At 56.9% G+C, this 17,276-nt stretch overlaps 6 protein-coding genes across 6 annotated transcripts; 4 read left to right on the forward strand and 2 right to left on the reverse strand.

The window, feature by feature from the left end:
• Positions 1–563: 563 nt before the first annotated feature.
• LTHEOB_6212 (uncharacterized protein) lies at positions 564–2,169 on the forward strand (the record flags this gene model as incomplete). Its single annotated transcript, XM_035515444.1, has 2 exons — positions 564–2,025; positions 2,069–2,169. 2 exons carry the CDS (start codon positions 564–566, stop codon positions 2,167–2,169), a joined length of 1,563 nt encoding a protein of 520 aa, XP_035372795.1.
• A 2,521-nt stretch (positions 2,170–4,690) lies between these two features.
• On the forward strand, positions 4,691–5,352 carry LTHEOB_6213 (uncharacterized protein; the record flags this gene model as incomplete). The annotated part of the gene is made up of 2 exons (XM_035515445.1): positions 4,691–4,957; positions 5,029–5,352. The coding sequence occupies 2 exons, from the start codon at positions 4,691–4,693 to the stop codon at positions 5,350–5,352; spliced, it is 591 nt and encodes a 196-aa protein (XP_035372796.1).
• Positions 5,353–6,102: 750 nt separating this feature from the next.
• LTHEOB_6214 (uncharacterized protein) lies at positions 6,103–6,865 on the forward strand (the record flags this gene model as incomplete). The annotated part of the gene is made up of 2 exons (XM_035515446.1): positions 6,103–6,633; positions 6,707–6,865. The coding sequence occupies 2 exons, from the start codon at positions 6,103–6,105 to the stop codon at positions 6,863–6,865; spliced, it is 690 nt and encodes a 229-aa protein (XP_035372797.1).
• A 610-nt stretch (positions 6,866–7,475) lies between these two features.
• Positions 7,476–9,640, reverse strand: LTHEOB_6215 (GTP cyclohydrolase i; the record flags this gene model as incomplete). The annotated part of the gene is made up of 2 exons (XM_035515447.1): positions 7,476–9,295; positions 9,352–9,640. 2 exons carry the CDS (start codon positions 9,638–9,640, stop codon positions 7,476–7,478), a joined length of 2,109 nt encoding a protein of 702 aa, XP_035372798.1.
• Positions 9,641–10,021: 381 nt separating this feature from the next.
• On the reverse strand, positions 10,022–11,092 carry LTHEOB_6216 (GTP cyclohydrolase i; the record flags this gene model as incomplete). The annotated part of the gene is made up of 3 exons (XM_035515448.1): positions 10,022–10,327; positions 10,380–10,684; positions 10,738–11,092. 3 exons carry the CDS (start codon positions 11,090–11,092, stop codon positions 10,022–10,024), a joined length of 966 nt encoding a protein of 321 aa, XP_035372799.1.
• A 4,669-nt stretch (positions 11,093–15,761) lies between these two features.
• On the forward strand, positions 15,762–17,030 carry LTHEOB_6217 (Serine threonine protein kinase; the record flags this gene model as incomplete). Its single annotated transcript, XM_035515449.1, has 1 exon — positions 15,762–17,030. One exon carries the CDS (start codon positions 15,762–15,764, stop codon positions 17,028–17,030), a length of 1,269 nt encoding a protein of 422 aa, XP_035372800.1.
• Positions 17,031–17,276: the final 246 nt, after the last annotated feature.

Genomic DNA, 17,276 nt, shown 5'->3' on the forward strand with positions numbered 1-17,276 from the left:
GTTCTAGAGCCCTGCTATTCTTCGCGCTAGCCATCGGCTGCAGCACCCCTCTGTAGGCATGGAAAAATTTGCTGTTTCTAGCGCTTCGAGATTCTCGTCTGAAGGACTACAAAAACAGTTCAAAAATTCCAAGTCCCAAGTCTCAAATCAATCAAGTTACCGCTGCAAACGATGACGAAAATGGCAAGGGTGTTGAAGGAAGTGAAACGCAGCAACAGCTTGGTTGAAGATCTAGAATTGGAGTATTGACGGGGATAATAGCTATTTTATCTAGTTATATGCGATCATGATGATTACAACTAAGGTCAACTCAGTGACAATGGAAGTTTCTGAGCATCCTTTTGATGGCATCTGGGTGATTGCCAATCTAGTCTCTGGCATTATGTCTGATTGCTAAACTGTTTGCTGCCAGCATCGCTGCCAGCAATGTCAGCCGTCAAAGGCATGACCGCAAACGCCTACCGCTTGCATAAAAACATTGGCTTCCAGGCTCTCACCGAGAGACACCACACTGATCCTATCCCGTACTGAAGCCCAGCAGGGGAACAGAAAGACGCCCGTTGATGTTTGACAAAACCGCAGCGAATCCAACTTCTGATCCCTCAGCGACGCCCACTTCGACCACAGACCCCTGGAACTCTATTACCCTCGGTGTCACTACCACTTTCGGAGTATTCATAACCTGCTGCATCCTCGCGGCTTTCATCAAGTGCTTCGAGTCTATCATAAAGATGAACCGGAAGTCTCGCAACCAAGACGACAGGAGGCCTGATGAGGGCGACGGCCGTGGTAGAACTTCCTGGCCAAGGCGCTCTTCCAATTCTCCCATCTTGCCGACGACGCACCGCCCTACGAATGAAGGAAACGATGAGGACGAGTTAAATGGGTGGATGCGCGGAGCCTCAAATAGGCGCCAGGGTGCGGATCTACGGATCAACCTGCTCGAGCAGAAAGTCGAAGAGCTCTACTACGCCATCAATAAAGTCCAGGATGATCATGACAAGCTCGCTTCCGTCATAGAGGAGATTGCCTGCGAGATTTTGTCCGAGGTGGCAACAATGGGTAACTCTAGCACCGAAACGAGCTCCCAGTACTTCAGCTGCAAGTCAAACATGCAGGACAGTGACGATGAATTTCTGAAGTCTGGGGATATCAGCGAGTTGCCAGGCACAGAAGAATTGTTGGGAAGAGCAACTCCATCCGACCAACTCGACGATTATCCCATTCCCAACCGACCTTTCCGTACTATAGGGGGACGCACAACACCGCCGCCCATCCCAGCCAAGTCCTCGAAGCGGTTCGTTCCATATTCACCTGAAAACCCATTCCTGGATCCTCAAGGACAGCGTAGGACGCCGCATCGATTCACTTCCGAATTCGGAAAAGGTAGCAGCCGCCCCACCTCTCCCATCCCGTACATCCCGCCGCCACGCCCTCCCCCGCACGGCTCGCTGGCCCCGGCTCCAAACCTGAACTCCAACCATCCCGTCAGCGCGTGCGCGTACTTCGCACCAGTGGAGAAGAAGACGGGGGGGCCCTCCGCGCCGCGCCAACAGCCGGATCAGGCGAACGAACGCTGCGACGGCCGTACTGCCTGGACCAGCTCTTCCACCAGCGGCGCCTCCTACCGCCACGGCGGCGAAGACAGAGAGGTTCGATATCGACGACCGACCAGTTCGCAGGTTAGAAGCAGCAGCAGCGCAAATGACGAACGACGACGACCCGGCCACTTCGACGCCGCTACCCCATTACACGCCGACGATGCGGAACGGGGGCAGCGCTTGCCGCACGGCCGGCACGTCGGACCCGGCGGATTCGGGACCGGTGATGAGGCTTTGGACGCCTTGGAGTGGGAGTATTCTCCGGCGCGTGGCTGGACGTCGAGACAGCCTTTCTCGTGGAGCGGCGCCGATTTCGCGGATGTCGACATCGATCCGTCTACGCCGGCGCAGGGGCAGAGGGCTCGTTTCGATGGGAGGCATTGGGGGCCGGCTCAAGTTGATTGCGGCTCTTCGAGTTCCAGTAGTGAGGATTCGGCCAGTGATGGCAGTGGGGAGACCGAAATCAGTTATGAGACAGTCCGGCCAGTACGCTCTGGGGAGACTGAGCAACGGGAAGATGAAAGAGAGCTGCATGGGCGGAGGGAATCCCCCGAAACACGTCGTCTGACAACTCAACGCTATCGTGTCATTGTGCCTGAGTCTTATATCCCTTCTACCGGCCGCGATAACAACCGAGGAAATACACACCCACCGCCCGATGTGGCCCGATGGAGGTCTCTGTATGAGCAACAGCACTTATTGGTCGCCTCTCACGAGGTACTGGGGCTCGCCGCACTCATTTTACTGAATTTTGATGAACATGATGGGTTCCCTCGTGGCGTAAATCCCGTCGTCCGACACAGGCAGGGAACCATCCTGTGGACGCGATTTTTGTGGCAGCCGGCCCCCCATCGTGAAGAGTTGATGTGGATGCACAGGCGACAACTCGAAGACAATATTGCCTGGTATATCCAGAGCTATTGCAACACAGGTGACAGGGCGCTCCACGTCGATCTCCCTACCTGCGAGCAGCAGGCTCGTGCCATCGTCTCCACGCTCTTCAGGAGGGCTAGTCAATCACCAAGAGGCCGCGTAACGTTGCATGACCTGTGGCGGTCGTGCCAGCATCGTTTTAGTATGCTATCGCATTAGCCTCGAGACAGTGAGCAGTTCATGAGATAGCTCGATCGCGTGCGGGTGAATGCGTGCCCGTGAACAAATGATCTACCGGCCTTCGGTGTTTGTTCCTTGTTCTGAGTACAAAAGTGCTAGCGACTGGCACAAGGACTGGTTGGTGCGTATGAGGGTAGCAAGGACGGACCGGGATTTTCGGAGAAGAGAATGCGAGGATCCTTGCAGCGACGGAGCCAGACGAAATCATGAGTGTGAGCAGACGCCACCAAATATAGGCGGTGGAAGAGAGATCGAGGACAATCGGAGGTTCTAGGTGAGAGGAGGGAGAAATGCAGACGCACTTTGCGAGACTGAAACGTCAGTGCCCGAAATTCCGCATATCGACGCTGGGTTTCAAACGCAGGTGAAAGGTCACTGCGGAGCTCCGATTAGTAGCACGTCCGGTTCCAGATGCTATTCATGTCCAATATCAGAATTAAATTCATCAGGCTTCGAGAACTGAAGTACATGTACGTGCTCGACCCCAATATTTCGAGAGGCTCTTCGTATATGTTGCGTATTCTAGCCAGAGTGACCAATTGAATGTGAGGTACTTCATTTTCTTGGCTGAAAAAAATAGTAAAGAGGGCGAATACGGCACTTACTAGCAGATCGTGGTAGGTAGAGCGCGAGTACTCATCAGTGATGTCATGGGAGCGGGCAGTTTGTCAGGTCATCCTTTTCTTCGTTTCACCAACCTATCAACTTTTCACCACTCCGTTCTATGGTCCGGAAGTTTCCGCTTGGTGTTTGTAAAGTAGCACATCTGCCGTTTTTGTGATGACTTCTACGTTCTTGATGTCGAATTTTCCGCCCTCTAAGCGTATGAATCCAAGGACCTTTTGGCTTTTCCTCACCTAGTGCCAATCGAGAACTAATATACTCATTTCCGTTCCAGTTCACGGTAGACACAAAGTTCAGCGTGATTTGCATTTCTCGGCAGACTAGCCTCGTTCCCGCAAAGGGGCACATGCGAGGTCATGAGGTCTGCAACCACACGAGAGCAGCTTGCCGGTTGCGCACATTGCCCCTGATCAGGAGACATAGTGAGAACATTATGTCTAGAGCGGACCATCTCTCGAGTTTGTGCGCGAGATATGCGAATCCGTGAGCCCTCTGCTCATCACTTGAACATGGTAGGCGTGGAGGCAGGAGATTGACCAGTCTAATGCAGCAGGGATTAGCGGCATGGGAACGCCTCTTTTTCTCTCATCTGTTTCTCAGAGCCAATGCATACAAAAGCTCTGGGGGAGGTCCCACCGGTTATTATGAGTAAAATATGAAATTTTCAAGGCAGTAAAGCGCCAACGAACGGTCTCGTGTTGACAAATCCAGGACAGATTCCGAAGGCCTGGAATTGGCAGAAAGACTCGGAGTACAGGAGTTCGTCATAAAGTGAGCGGCATGTGCTAGAAATTGGTGCCTGGAGTTAGAAGTGACGGAAGCGTGCGGATGGTCAGCCAATGGCTGTCACGAGCAGAGCAGTCGTGCAATGGTAGAAGCAAACAACATGGCGCGCTGCGGTGACACAGACGAGCATGTGTCGAGCTTCAGTAGGCTGGCTTCCGCCGATGATGCCCGGTTAGGCAGGCGGTGCGTCCGATGATAGTAGAAACCAGTCGGGAAGTCGCGACGAGGCATTCTGTCCCACCGCCCGCCCGCCATAACAGCCGCTCTTCCTCCTCCACTCTTCCAGCTCTCTTCCTTAGCGTCGATTCTGTTATGTGCTGGCCCTTTACTGAGTACATCATCGAAGACCCTCCCAAGCCCAAGAAAAAGAAGCACCGAAGCATGGCATACTTGGACCGCTGGTGGAAATGGTCGGTGAGTCAAGCCCGCTCCTCCCTGTCGCTGCCCGCCGCTTCCTCATTCGGACCCTGCACCTGATAATTGCATGCGCCAATTCCTTTCCCTCCATCTCTCCCTCTTCCTACCAACTCAAACTCCACGTCACTGCCGCACTCCACATTGCAACAATGAACCCCGTCGGCTACGTCAACGACTACGAGCAGTGGGCCCAGGACGCCAACCGTGGCCAGACCATTCGTCTGGCTTCGGCTGCTGCTGCTGCTGCTACCGCCGCCGCTGCCGCTGCTGCACCCAAGCCTGCGCCTGAGGCTGTTGAGGCTGCTCAAGCTCAGCAACTGAGTGGTACACAGGTTGACGGTGACCGCGACCGCTACCACACCTACTATTACCGCCCCCGCTCCGACTCCTCCATCAACAGTAGCTACTACTACGCGGTACTTTCTCACTTTGCTTTGCATCGTGTCGTTTACCAGCCCGAGTGCATTCCACTAACGATCTCTCACAGTGGCCTCGCAACTACGGCTACTACTATGGTGGTCCGGGCTACCACAACACCCCCTACAGTCACGAGCACAACTGGTACGGCCGTACTGCGAGCGAAGTCTATCAGGACAATGTGGCGTACGTTATGCATCGCCGTGGTATGGCCCCCCGCCGTGGTGACCAGGAGATGGTCCCGCGTGATCCGCGCGATGACCAGATGTTCTACGTGAGGGAGCTTGATGGTCAATGGACTCTGCGCTCCTTCGCTACCATCGAGAACGATCTTCGTCCTGGCTACTGGGACACCCACCAGGGCAGGGCCTACTTCGTTCGCACTCGCGAGTAGACCCACGTGAAGTGGTAAGCTCATTTCCCCCCGGACCTCACGTCTATGGTTGTTTTGACGGTATGACAAGGTATCTGCAACCCAAGTCAAGTTCGGCCGGAAGTAATTCCCAAGCTCTTTCTATGACAGTACATTTCCCAATTCCAACTTCTCGGACAGCACACGACTCTTCCTGTGTACAAACTGGACTCCAGCGATGCTGCGCAATACCCCCGGGTTGTCGTAGCCTCTTCCTCCAACATGGCATATCCAGCGACACTGCGATTTCCACCGATCAAATACAAATTGCACAAGGTTCAAAGATCGGTCTTCTTTTCTTTCAATTTCTCGGGCCTCCCTCCTCAGTTGCCTGCTTCTTGCAAGTCTGCTGTTCTTCGTCAAGGGCCTTGGCCACACAACGGTATTTGGCAGCCTCAGGGCCGAGTACATTATTGCTGCCTCTTGATGGTTTTCTTTGATTTTCCTTCTGGGTTTCTTCCGACGAGTCTACGGACAAGTTTCAGATTTCTTCCATGCAATTGCCTTGCTTTCGTCGTCCAATGGGTTTGGCGAGCAAATGATTGGTAGTGAGCTGGTGCTCAAAAATAAGCATCTCAAGTTCGAAACGTGTCCCCATGGCCTGTGCAGAAAAAGAGCAATATGTCGTTGCCTGGCGGGAAGGAGGTGTATATAAGGTGCGCCAGTGCGGGCGCGCCTCCGTTTTCTTAGGCACGCCACAACCCCACCACCAATGACGTCGCCCGCAAAAAGATGCCGCTCCCCACCGCTAGCCCGCTGAACACCTTCGGCTTCCTCTTTATCTTCATTATCGCCTTCTTCCCCAATCTCTTCATCTACATCCTCAGGCTCCCATTGACACCTTTCCTACCCTCGACGCCGTCAATCCCTTCGCTGCCACCGTGCGCCTGCTGCCCGCCCGCGCACTGCTTTCCGACGGCCACCGAAACGACTCTCGCGCACCCCACGTCAGCACCGCAACTACAACCACCATCGGTCGCCAACACAATGTCCTGGTTCCAGAAGACGATCCACCTGCCGCCCAAGTCCAAGGGCGCGTACCTGGTGACGGACCACATCGAGCGGGAGCTGCCCGAGCTGCGCGAGTACAAGGTGGGGCTGCTCAACCTGTTCGTGCAGCACACGTCGTGCGCCCTCAGCCTGAACGAGAACTGGGACGAGGACGTGCGCGCCGACATGACGGACGCGCTGGACCGCGTCGCGCCCGAGGACCGCAAGGGCAACCTGTACAGGCACAGCGCTGAGGGGTTGGATGACATGCCGGTGAGTGGGGGAGAGCTTTGCTCTTTTTTTTTTTTCAGTTGCATGGTGGGTGGGTCGCTGATTCCAGATCTAGGCGCATATCAAGTCGGCGCTCGTGGGCGCGAGCGTGACGATTCCGATCTCGAATGGTAGGCTGGCCACCGGTACGTGGCAGGGCGTTTGGTACCTGGAGTTCAGGGCGAGCAGGCACGCGAGAAAGGTCGTTGCGACGATTCAGGGAGAGAAGCTGTAGGCGAGGAGACGTCTGACGTTTTTTGTAAATGTTGGTTGGGGAGACAGACGGGCGTAGTACATAATGGAGCGAAAAAGCTGCGTCAGAGCTGTGGGATGATTGCATTCGCCATGCGCATTAGAGGGGATGCCATAGCATCTGCGTGGAATAGATTTGTTCGTGCTGGAGATACATTGCTTTCTGCGGCGCTACAAGCTTGTTTCCCTTGGTATTACGACAGAGGAGAGCAGTTGAAACGTCCATCCAGACATAAATATACAACACATATGTGAACAGATGCATCCAAACAATAGCTTCAATTACCACGGCTTTGTTGCAACCAAGCAAACCAGTCTCACATCTATTAAGAATCCAAATGCTTGTTTCCCAATGATCACGAGTGCTTGTCTTGGATCCGTTTGCATTTTAGATGTCTTTTTTTTTCTAATCGCTCATTATGATTACTCCCTTAGAATTTACCGCAATGGTGTTACGGCCATTTTGATGCCCTTATCCATCTGCCTTTTGTTTTGAATATGAAAGTTTTCCCGAATACTCCGCCTTTCCTTTTGTTAAACAATTACCTGAATCTCCACCAGCATTTTTAGTAGTCATACCGATTTTCATACCACTAGTCGTTGTTAGAGGAAACTTTCGGCGCCCTGAAGCTTCCACTGCTGAACTCTCTCTTGCCATCCTGACCGCCCGATTCAACTATGGGCTCACCGGCACGCCTCTTCCTATCCTCTTCCTCCAACTCCTTCAGATCCGGCCGCGGGATGTTGACCAGCCAGGTCCAGTCAATGTAGCCCCACAGCATGAAGTCCAAGAAGCACCGCTGCATGTTCAACCCACGCCTCGCCGATTCCCTCAGGACGAGCTGATCGGGACGCAGCAGCAACGGAGCGCCCTGCCTCCAGCCCTCTCGGCACAGCATGCCAATCTGATGCACCGGCACGCCAAAGACCGAATCATCAGCGCCCTCGCCGCGGGCCAGCTTGTCCGAGATGTCGCGGGCCATGGTGCAGTCCCAGCGGACGAGCAGGTGCAGGACCTCGGCGCGGGTGCGGGCGGTGAGGCCGCGCAGGGCCTCCCACAGGACGACGAGGCTGCGCTGGCCCATGAAGAGGCGGCGCAGGACGCACTCGCCCGAGCCGAGCAGCGGGTCCGAGAAGCGCATGTCGAGCTTGATGAAGAACATGAGGCCGACGAAGATGTCGCGGTTGGACCACTGCCGGATGTCGTGGATGACGGCCAGCCGCGTGCCGTTGAACGGGTGGTCCATCAGCCCCCAGATGCGCAGCACCGTGCCCATGATGTGGCCCGGGAACCGGTGGCCCTCGAGCGCCAGGCACAGCAGGATGTCGTGCGCGATGGCTTCGCGGTACACGCACATCAGCACCCAGCGCAAGCCCGGCACCGTGCGGATGACCTCCGGCGCCGCGTTGGTGTTGGCCGGCGTGATGGGTTGGGTGGTTGCGGAGAGGGTCTGGGTGGAGCGGTTGAGGACCGGGTTGATGTAGGTGCTCGGGTCGTCCGAGGCGTGGGCCGGCCGGGTGCGGTACATGGGGTCGCGGATGCAGGCGCGCTTGTAGAGCTGGTAGGGGAAGATGGTGCTGGCCAGCGGGGCGTGGTTGCGCGCGAGCTGCTTCATGTACGTCGTGTAGTGCGAGTTGACGAGCACGTAAAAGCGCTTCGAGACGCAGTAGAAGTTGAAGAAGTCGCGGAGGCCCATGAAGTTGCACACGTTCAGGAGGACGTCGTTCTGGCTCATGATGGCCTCGCCTATGCTGAAGACCATTTTTGGCTGCTTGTTCTTTCCCTTGGGGTTCGGAAGCTTGTGCTGCGCGGGAAGCTGGCTTTGCGCGGGGATGACTGGAGATGACGGTGGCGTGGGAGAGCCGATGTCGACTTCCTCGGGCAGTTCGTCTTCTTCGGCGGTTTCGAGCGAGGCCATGATAGCATCGTATGGATCTTCCTCCGTACCGCTCATCTTGGTGTCGCCCCCGCTTGCGGTTGAAGCTCCTCCAGATGTCTTCCCATCTTCTTGCTTCTCCCCATCCTTTTTAACATCTTGAAACAGCTGCCCAAAAGAAGAGGCCAATGAGGTCATGGGGCCATATCCTTTCGTCGGAGATGCACTGCGCGTGGGACCAGCGGAGGAGGTACTGAAGCTGCCCTCCCCACTAGTGGAAAGGCCCTCGATGCCGAGTCCGAACGACGTGTTTTCGGGTGCGGGGGCATGGCCACTGGGCTTGTCTGGCGTGCGGCCTGCGATGGAGAATTTTGATGGAGGGAACGGACTGTTGGCGGCGCTGGGTGAGATCTTCAGGTTCGGCTTGGTCCGCTTGCGGCGGAGGCCGGGCGAAGATGAGTCGGCGAGGGAAGAGTTGCTGGCCTGGCGCTTGCCCTTGCTCTTGATTTGGCCGGGGAGTGGAGCCGTGGTTTGTCCTGGGTTCCTGCGTCATAGATCTATCCACAAAACTGCAATGGAAGAGGCTATATACCTTGCTGTTGATGGTCGGGCAAAGCGCTCAACGTACGCTGGGACTCGGAAGACTCAGGCGCGGCGCCAATTTGACTATTGCGCTGGGCATCATTGTTGTCGTTTGCTTCGTTGCCGTTGGTCGGATTTAACATGGACTGAATATCCATGCGCTTTGACGACGACATCCTGTTGGTCCAAGGAGGTGAGTCGAGCAGAGGTTGAAACGAAGCAACTGCTTTTGTAGACTTGAGGGAGAGGGAGAGGAAGATATGGACGAGGTGGAGGAAATGCGAAGCGCGACGAGGCATAAATAGGGCAGGGCGACAATAGGAAGTGTTACCGGGTGAACGTAAACAAGAGGTTGGACGAACGCCATTCACGCAACCAAAAACCGAGCTCTTCACTTTCACTTCGCATATAGTATCTCACATTTGGATGCTATATGATATGCGGGCCCGCCGAACGAGCCGCAGAATGCCTGTTGAAAGGCGCTGCCAGGATGAGCTGACACTGTCGCCGTCAAATCTTACACTAACAGAAATGTTTGCACATGTACGGTATCTTTGTTTTTCGCCGCCTGCCTCTGGTGGATGAACACCACAAGAACGCCTAGACCTACCCAATGTTAAACGCCAAACCTGGAAAGAAGCAAATTGTGTGCCGCCGAATATGCAAAGAGGCGCGATGATTTACCGCCGGCCAAGAACGAGGTTCAAGAATTCTTCCCTGGTTTTCGCAGTAGACCGCATGCGTCCGAGCATGCAGCTGGTGGTTGTGCTCGAGCCGGTCTTCTCAACACCGCGCATGACCATGCAAAGATGGCTCGATTCCATGACGACAGCTACACCCTGGGGCTGAAGCACCTCGGACAAGGCCAGAGCGACCTGCTTCGTCAAACGCTCTTGTACCTGGAGCCTGCGCGCGAACATCTCCGCAATCCTGGCAAGCTTCGAGAGACCGAGGACACGACGGTTGGGAATATAGCCAATGTGCATCTAGGGCGCATCGTCAGTATTAACTCTCTCATGTAACTGCATTACCACCAACCTTTCCCATGAAGGGAACCAGATGATGCTCGCAGAGCGAAAAGACCTCGATGTCCTTCACAATGACGAGCTCATCGTGGTCCTCATGGAAAACCGCCCGATTGACGATGTCGAACAGGTTCTCCTCGTAGCCCTTTGTGAAGAAGAGCATGGCTTTGGCATAACGCTCCGGCGTCTCGAGAAGACCCTCGCGGTTGGGGTCTTCGCCAAGGCATTCGAGAATCGTCCGCACGGCGCCCGAGAGTTTCTGGAGACGCTCCTCCTTCTGCTCGTCGGTGGCTTCCTTGCGCTCCCGCGTTCCCAAGCCTAAAATCGCGTCAGCTATGAAGAACCGACACATCACCGTATGTGTTCCTTACTGGGCCAGCTCAGGCCGTCAAAGTCGATGGTGGGATGCTGAGTAAAGGGACTCTGGGGACGACTCGTGGCCAGCGGCGTAGGTGGGGAGGCCTCGTCCTTCGCGTCACGAGCGTGTTCCTCGACGCCATTCACCATATGCGCTTTGCCGCGAACGAGGTCCATCTTGTGAGTCTGAGGTTTGGAGAAAGTGCCATTGGGGTGGGTGAGGTCAATGGGCTGACGGGCGCTGGCAGATGACTGGATCGACGCGAAGAGGCTGTCGCGCTCGCGCTGGTCTCGCGATTCGGTGGGCGTAGAGCCGTTTACGACGTGCGGGGGAACGGCGGAGAGCGGCTTCTGCTGCGACGGGTCCATTTTCGCGCGGGAGAATGCGGGAGTAAATTTTTTGGGCGGGCAGGTGGTGGTTACGTCAGGTCGGACGTGAAAGGCGGGCTGGGACAAAAAGGCTGCTGGGGTAGTATTGTCTACAAGCGCGGGGCCATGGCGAGCACTGGGGAAGCACAGGTCGGAGCAAAGCTTGCGATCGGCGACAAAGAGGATGTCTACTGCTATGACACATCCTCGGGGAGTTTGGCGGCGACAGAAGTTGCGCCTTCGCTAGGGCTCCGAAAAACGTTGCCAGATCCCTGCCGTCGCCGTCGCTCCGAGCTCGCGCCTGCAGGGTCACGCCGCACCGGCCGGCAGCCTTGCTTACGTGATGCGCCGCCGGCTTCACAGCCCAGCGCCGCGCAGGGAGAGCGGTCCTCCGCTCTGCACAACCTGCTCCGCTGCCATCGCCAGCCATCTCCGGGCCGACAACCACCGTCACCCTTAATCCGCCCATCGCAGGAAATCCCCCTCTGGCACGGCACTTTGGTATGTACCCCCCGTGCTGCCGCCCTCTTTCGTCGGCGACTTTTGGGGTACCGTGACGGCCATGCGACAGACCTCGCTGCTGCGGTCGCGCTGCCAATCCACACCGCTCAAGCGCTCCCAGGGTGTCGCCCGACCGCGCCCCCGCCTCCACCTCAGATCTCCACCACTATACTGAGACGCTTTTGTTGCATTCGGAATGGGTTCACTGGATGATGGACGGGCTTGTTGCCCTCGCAGGCTCGCACTGAGCAGCCGTGCGGCCTTCGCTCCGCGCGCGTGTCGCAGGCCGATTCCATCGGCGCCTGGATGAGGGAGGGCCTGGGGACCTACATTTCAGTTCTGCTAACTGCCCTACGTTGCCGACATGCCCGTTGCAGGGCACGACATTTGTCGATGCGGAGGGATCGCTGGCGCCTCGTTTGTGCTTACGCTCTGAGCGACTCTCTACATCCGCATTATGTGTGGTAATCCACAAAGACACCTGGGAATTCCGGCTTCCACCGGAGCGTTCAGAAGGGAGATAAGCTACGCTTACTACTCCCGTCGAGCCGACAGCCATGGACTGCGCAGTGCGTAAGGATGAGACTCCTCTACCCACTAGCAGCATCGCGTCTCGAAAGGTGATGCAGTTACTATGCTGGTGAGCACACTGAGAAAGCGTGCTTCTCCTGGCGTGCCTCATCAAACCATGGCCAAGCCCGCCGAGCATCGACACAGATTGTTCAAGCGCCGAAGAAACCCGCACGACAGCAGAGATCGCCGCGTCCCAGCCGCCAGGCTCCGCCCTCGCCGCCCTGCACTGAATCCGCAGAACTAGAAGCGAAGGAGAGCCCCCCGCACGCTCGTCGTTGGTTGACCAGCGTGCGCACTCCGCCAGGATTCGCCCACGCGGTGGAGGAGTGCTCTCTTCGGGCACACGGATGAGCCGCCTCCGCCCCGAGAGACGCCGTCGCTCGGGCTGGCAGCGCAGAGCGTTGAGTCGATGGCTCTGGCTGCTGGGCTCTGCGCGTGCGTGAATTTGTAGATAGCTTGGCCCGTGACAGACGCGCGAATCAGCGGACGTGCGATTCGATAGAGGAGCAGGATCTGAGGGCAAAGAAGCGACGGGCTGGGGCTGGGCCCCGGGGGCGGAGGGTGGCGGCAGAACGCAACGCATCGCACCGCAGGCCGGGACCTCTACTACTTCTTCTTCTGACGGCATTACGAACGCGGCTCCGGGCACACTGAATCACTAACACGGTCGCTGGGTCGAGAGCTGCACTGAGTCGGCGCATGCTGGAGTCGGTGACGCCGCCGCCGCCTAGATCACGGTCACGGTTACGCTTAGCCGGCTTCGGGACTGAGCCTCACTGCATTTCGTGCGCGCGCCGCTTCTCACCTCCCGCGTGCACTCTACCTGCGCAGGCTCTGGCTCGACTGCAAGCTCGGAACTTCTGCAGTCGCCCGCACGCTGCCCCTCCACCCCCGTCCAAGCGTCCGCCATCCTTGGGGTAAGTCTGCGTTTTTGGTGTGGTCACTTTCTTTCGCATCTCGCGTAGCGTGCCCGACACCTCTGCACCTTGCTTGAGTGCCCACATGTCTTCCTGACTATCTCTATGGCTGGGTCAACGCCGTTGATAGATCAGTGGCGACCCGAGGAACCAGCACCCAGGACCAGCAGAGGTAGGGCTGCAGGCGATCGCAGTTTGTCGCGCGAGCGGGGACGCTCGCCTGCATCGGTGCGCCGTGGACGAGGCCACGATAGGACCGCCGCAGGTCGTCACTCGCCATCCGAGCACGCCACCCCAGCATCCCGTCGTCTGTCCAGGACCCGCGAGCGCGAGAGGAGCCGCAGCAGGAGGCCGCGCCGCAGTCGAGAGCGGCCGTCGCCCACGCCAAGAGATCCAAAGGACGACCTTTACCGACCGTCTAGGAACAGAGCCCCGGGTGGAGAAAGGACCTCGCGCGACCACAGGGCCCGACACGACTCGCCTCCATCAGCAAAACGACGCCGGAGCATCAGTCCATCAAGCGCGAGGGACCACCACAAGCGCTCCAAGCACCACCGCAGCCCCAGCCTCGAGAGATCATCCGAACGGCCCCGTGCGCCAGGCAAGCATACCGACACCACCTCTTCTCCCCGGCCCAGTCGCAGCGACCGAACAGCAACGCGCCGCTCATCCCCCGACTCCTACGTGCCGTCCACCTCCCGTAGACGCTCCCGATCCGCCGAGTCGCACTACAGGCGCCCTGCCTCTCCCCCACGCCACGCCAAACGATCTCCATCCCCCGACAGACGCGAACGAGCCAGACGACCCGAGTCCCCACGACGTTCCCCATCGCGACGCCACGCCCATCGAAGACGCACGCCTTCTGCAGACGGCAGACGCAGGGATTACAGGGAAACGGGTGGTTCTAGCTCGAGAAAAGAGCGGGATTCTGACGTCCGCTCATCTCGAAGATCTGCCCGCTCTCCTACCCCGCGCTCCCGAAGGTCCCCATCGCCTGTCCCTAGACGGCGTTCGCCGCCAGCGAAATCGGCCAAGAAAGACCACCGCTCACCGCGCCGTCGCCCGTCCCGTTCGCCCGCACCTGTGTCCACAACAAGACATAAACATCGTGCAGAGTCCCGTGCTTCCCGCGACTCTGATCGGCCTGCTAGACCAAGCCTGCCCGTTTCGAGGCGAAGCTCACGGGAGCGTGGACGGAGTGGAGGGTACGAGTCAGATTCTGCAAGGTCGGTAGACGAAGAGAGAAGGATGCGTGAGGGATATCCAAATCAAGGGAGACCTTCGCGTCCTCCCGTGGACACGCGAAGCTACTCGCATACTCCGCCATACGCAACGCCGAGCCACGTTTCCCCACAATCACAATCCCCGTATCCGGGAGGCAGAGGAAGTGGTTGGGGAGGCCAGCAGCAATACTATGGCAGTCACCATGGGTGAGATTCGACATTTAAAAGTTTTGTTGTACAATCTAATCGCGTCCCAGGTCTCCACCCCATGGCTATTCGCCGAATCAATCACCTTATCATCCAAACTATCCGCCGTCGCAAGCACCATACTACCAACAGCCCTACAACGGACCTCCACAAGGTTACCCGAACCAGCCTCCTCCGTCTTACCGTGGAGGTCATGGAAGCTACCGTGGAAACCATTACAACTCGAGTGACCGTCGCTACCCACCCTCAAGCTCGTCATATTCGCAATCGACGCCTGCTATTGGGCGCGGCCGTGGCCACTACAGCAATCTTTCTTGGACACCAGCTACCGGCAGTCGTGGAGGACGCGCTCCAATTGACAAACATCGCAGCCTTCTTGCCCCTGTTGTTGGCATGAACCAACAACAACAAGCCAGCCAATCACAGTCACCTGTTCATGAACAAAGCGAACCTTCAGTTGATGAAGACGACAATCCATTTCGTCCCTCGAAGGATCTGCGTGTCGAGGACCAGGGCCCGAAGGAGAAGGAGGAGAAACCTCAGCCGAAACCATCTGCAACCGAGGCTGCACAAAACTCTTCAGGTCCGAAGATAAGCTTCGCACTCAAGTCAAAGGCCGCTCCAGCAGCGTCTTCCGCACCAAAGGCCGATTTGTCATCCAAACCTCGCGAGCCCTCCGTTCTTGAAACTGCAGCATCCAAAGCTCGTCCAATTCCCCCGCATTCTGCGCCGTCAAAGTCAAGACTTGACTCTCGCAATGACCGCCGTTACGATCCTCCATATGACCGCAGGTCCGACTATCGGTCGGATGATCGACGGAGTGATTACAAATATGATGACCGGAGGGACTACAGGTACTCTGATCGTGACGACAGAGATAGACGGCCAGATTACCGAAGACCGGATGATCGGAGGCACGACGATAGACGGCCTGATGACAGAAGATTGGATGACAGACGATTAGACGACAGGCGACTAGACGATCGACGACTGGATGACCGGCGGCTGGATGACAGACGGGTAGACGACAGGCGGGTAGACGACCGGAGGTTAGATGACCGGAGGCCAGACGACAGGAGATCAGACTTCCGGAGGGATGATGACAGAAGAGGCGAGTACGATGATCGTCGGTCAGAATCTGGAGCGTCTGCATTCCGGCCAACAGACTTCAGAGTGTCTGACTACAGGCCCTCGGATGTGAGGCGACGACCAGAACCGAAGCCTGCGCCGCGCAAGGAAAAGAAGATCATGAAACGGCCCAAACCGAAGCCTTCTCTCACACCAGAATTTGCCGCTTCGGACTCGGTATACTACCGAAAACCTGGTAATGAGTCTGTCGTCGGTTCGGGAACTTACGGAAAGGTGTTCAAAGCAATCCACGTCTACACCAACAACAAGGTCGCTCTGAAGAAGATCAGGATGGAAGGCGAACGTGATGGCTTCCCAGTCACTGCAATCCGCGAGATCAAGCTGCTCCAATCTCTTAACCATGACAGTATTGTCAAGCTCCAAGAAGTCATGGTTGAGAAGAACGATTGTTTCATGGTCTTCGAATACCTCTCTCACGACCTGACTGGCCTCCTCAATCATCCTTCTTTCAAACTCGACCATTCCCACAAGAAAGACATGGCGAAACAACTCTTCGAGGGTCTTGACTACCTCCACCGCCGAGGTGTCCTTCACCGAGACATCAAGGCCGCAAATATCCTAGTCAGCAACACTGGCCAATTGAAGCTGGCAGATTTCGGTCTTGCGAGATTCTATGCAAAGCGGAAAAAGCTCGACTACACAAACCGCGTCATCACCATCTGGTACCGCTCCCCAGAGCTTCTGCTCGGCGAGACGCAATATGGGCCAGCAGTGGACATCTGGTCCGCATCTTGCGTGCTCATGGAAATATTCACTAAGCACGCAATCTTCCCCGGTGATGGCGGCGAAATCAATCAGCTCGAGAAAATCTACAACGTGCTCGGCACGCCCACCCGAGCGGAATGGCCCGGCATTGTTGACATGCAATGGTTCGAGCTGCTGCGGCCGTCTGAGAAGAAGCCGAGCACCTTTGCAGAGAAGTACAAGGAGCGTGTCACACCGGCGGCATTCGATCTCTTGTCTGCCATGTTCCAGTACGACCCGGCGGCCAGACCGAGTGCGAGCGATGTGCTGGAGCATCCATACTTCACAACTGAGGAGCCACCGCCGAGGCGTGCTGTAGAACTCGAAAAGCTGCAAGGCGATTGGCACGAGTTCGAGAGCAAGGCGCTCCGCAAGGAGAAGGAGAGGATGGACAAGGAGGCAAGGAGAGCAGCGAGAGAGGATGAGCGCAGAAGAGCCGGTGAAGGGGAGAAGAGGAGAGCGGGCGAGAGCGGCGTCGCGGACACCGAGGGAAGGGAAACAAAACGGGTGAAGCAACAGCAAGGTGGGGGCGGTGGCGAGAGTGTCGCGAGTGCCGGGGGTACAGGCAGCGGTCCTGCCCCAGCGAGCACCGGCGGGGGTGATGCGATGGAGGTGGAAAAGTGAAGCGAAAGCGAAAGGATCCGAACACCGTTGCTGCACCGTCAGCTGCGCTGTCAGCCGTGAGCTGGGTAGCCCGGATGGATCGTCGATGGTATCTCTTTGGGGGAAACGGAATGTTGGAGCGGACGGAATTTTTTACATTGAAAAGGAAGCGAAACTAGGTAGGGAACTTGTTGGTGTGTTGGTGCTTGCGACAGCATGCATGCATATGCATCTTCTATTCCCTCCTTCTCTTTTCCTTTCCGATGG

The sequence above is a fragment of the Lasiodiplodia theobromae genome (genome assembly GCF_012971845.1).
Source record: "Lasiodiplodia theobromae strain AM2As chromosome Unknown scaffold_18, whole genome shotgun sequence".
Classification (NCBI taxonomy): domain Eukaryota; kingdom Fungi; phylum Ascomycota; class Dothideomycetes; order Botryosphaeriales; family Botryosphaeriaceae; genus Lasiodiplodia; species Lasiodiplodia theobromae.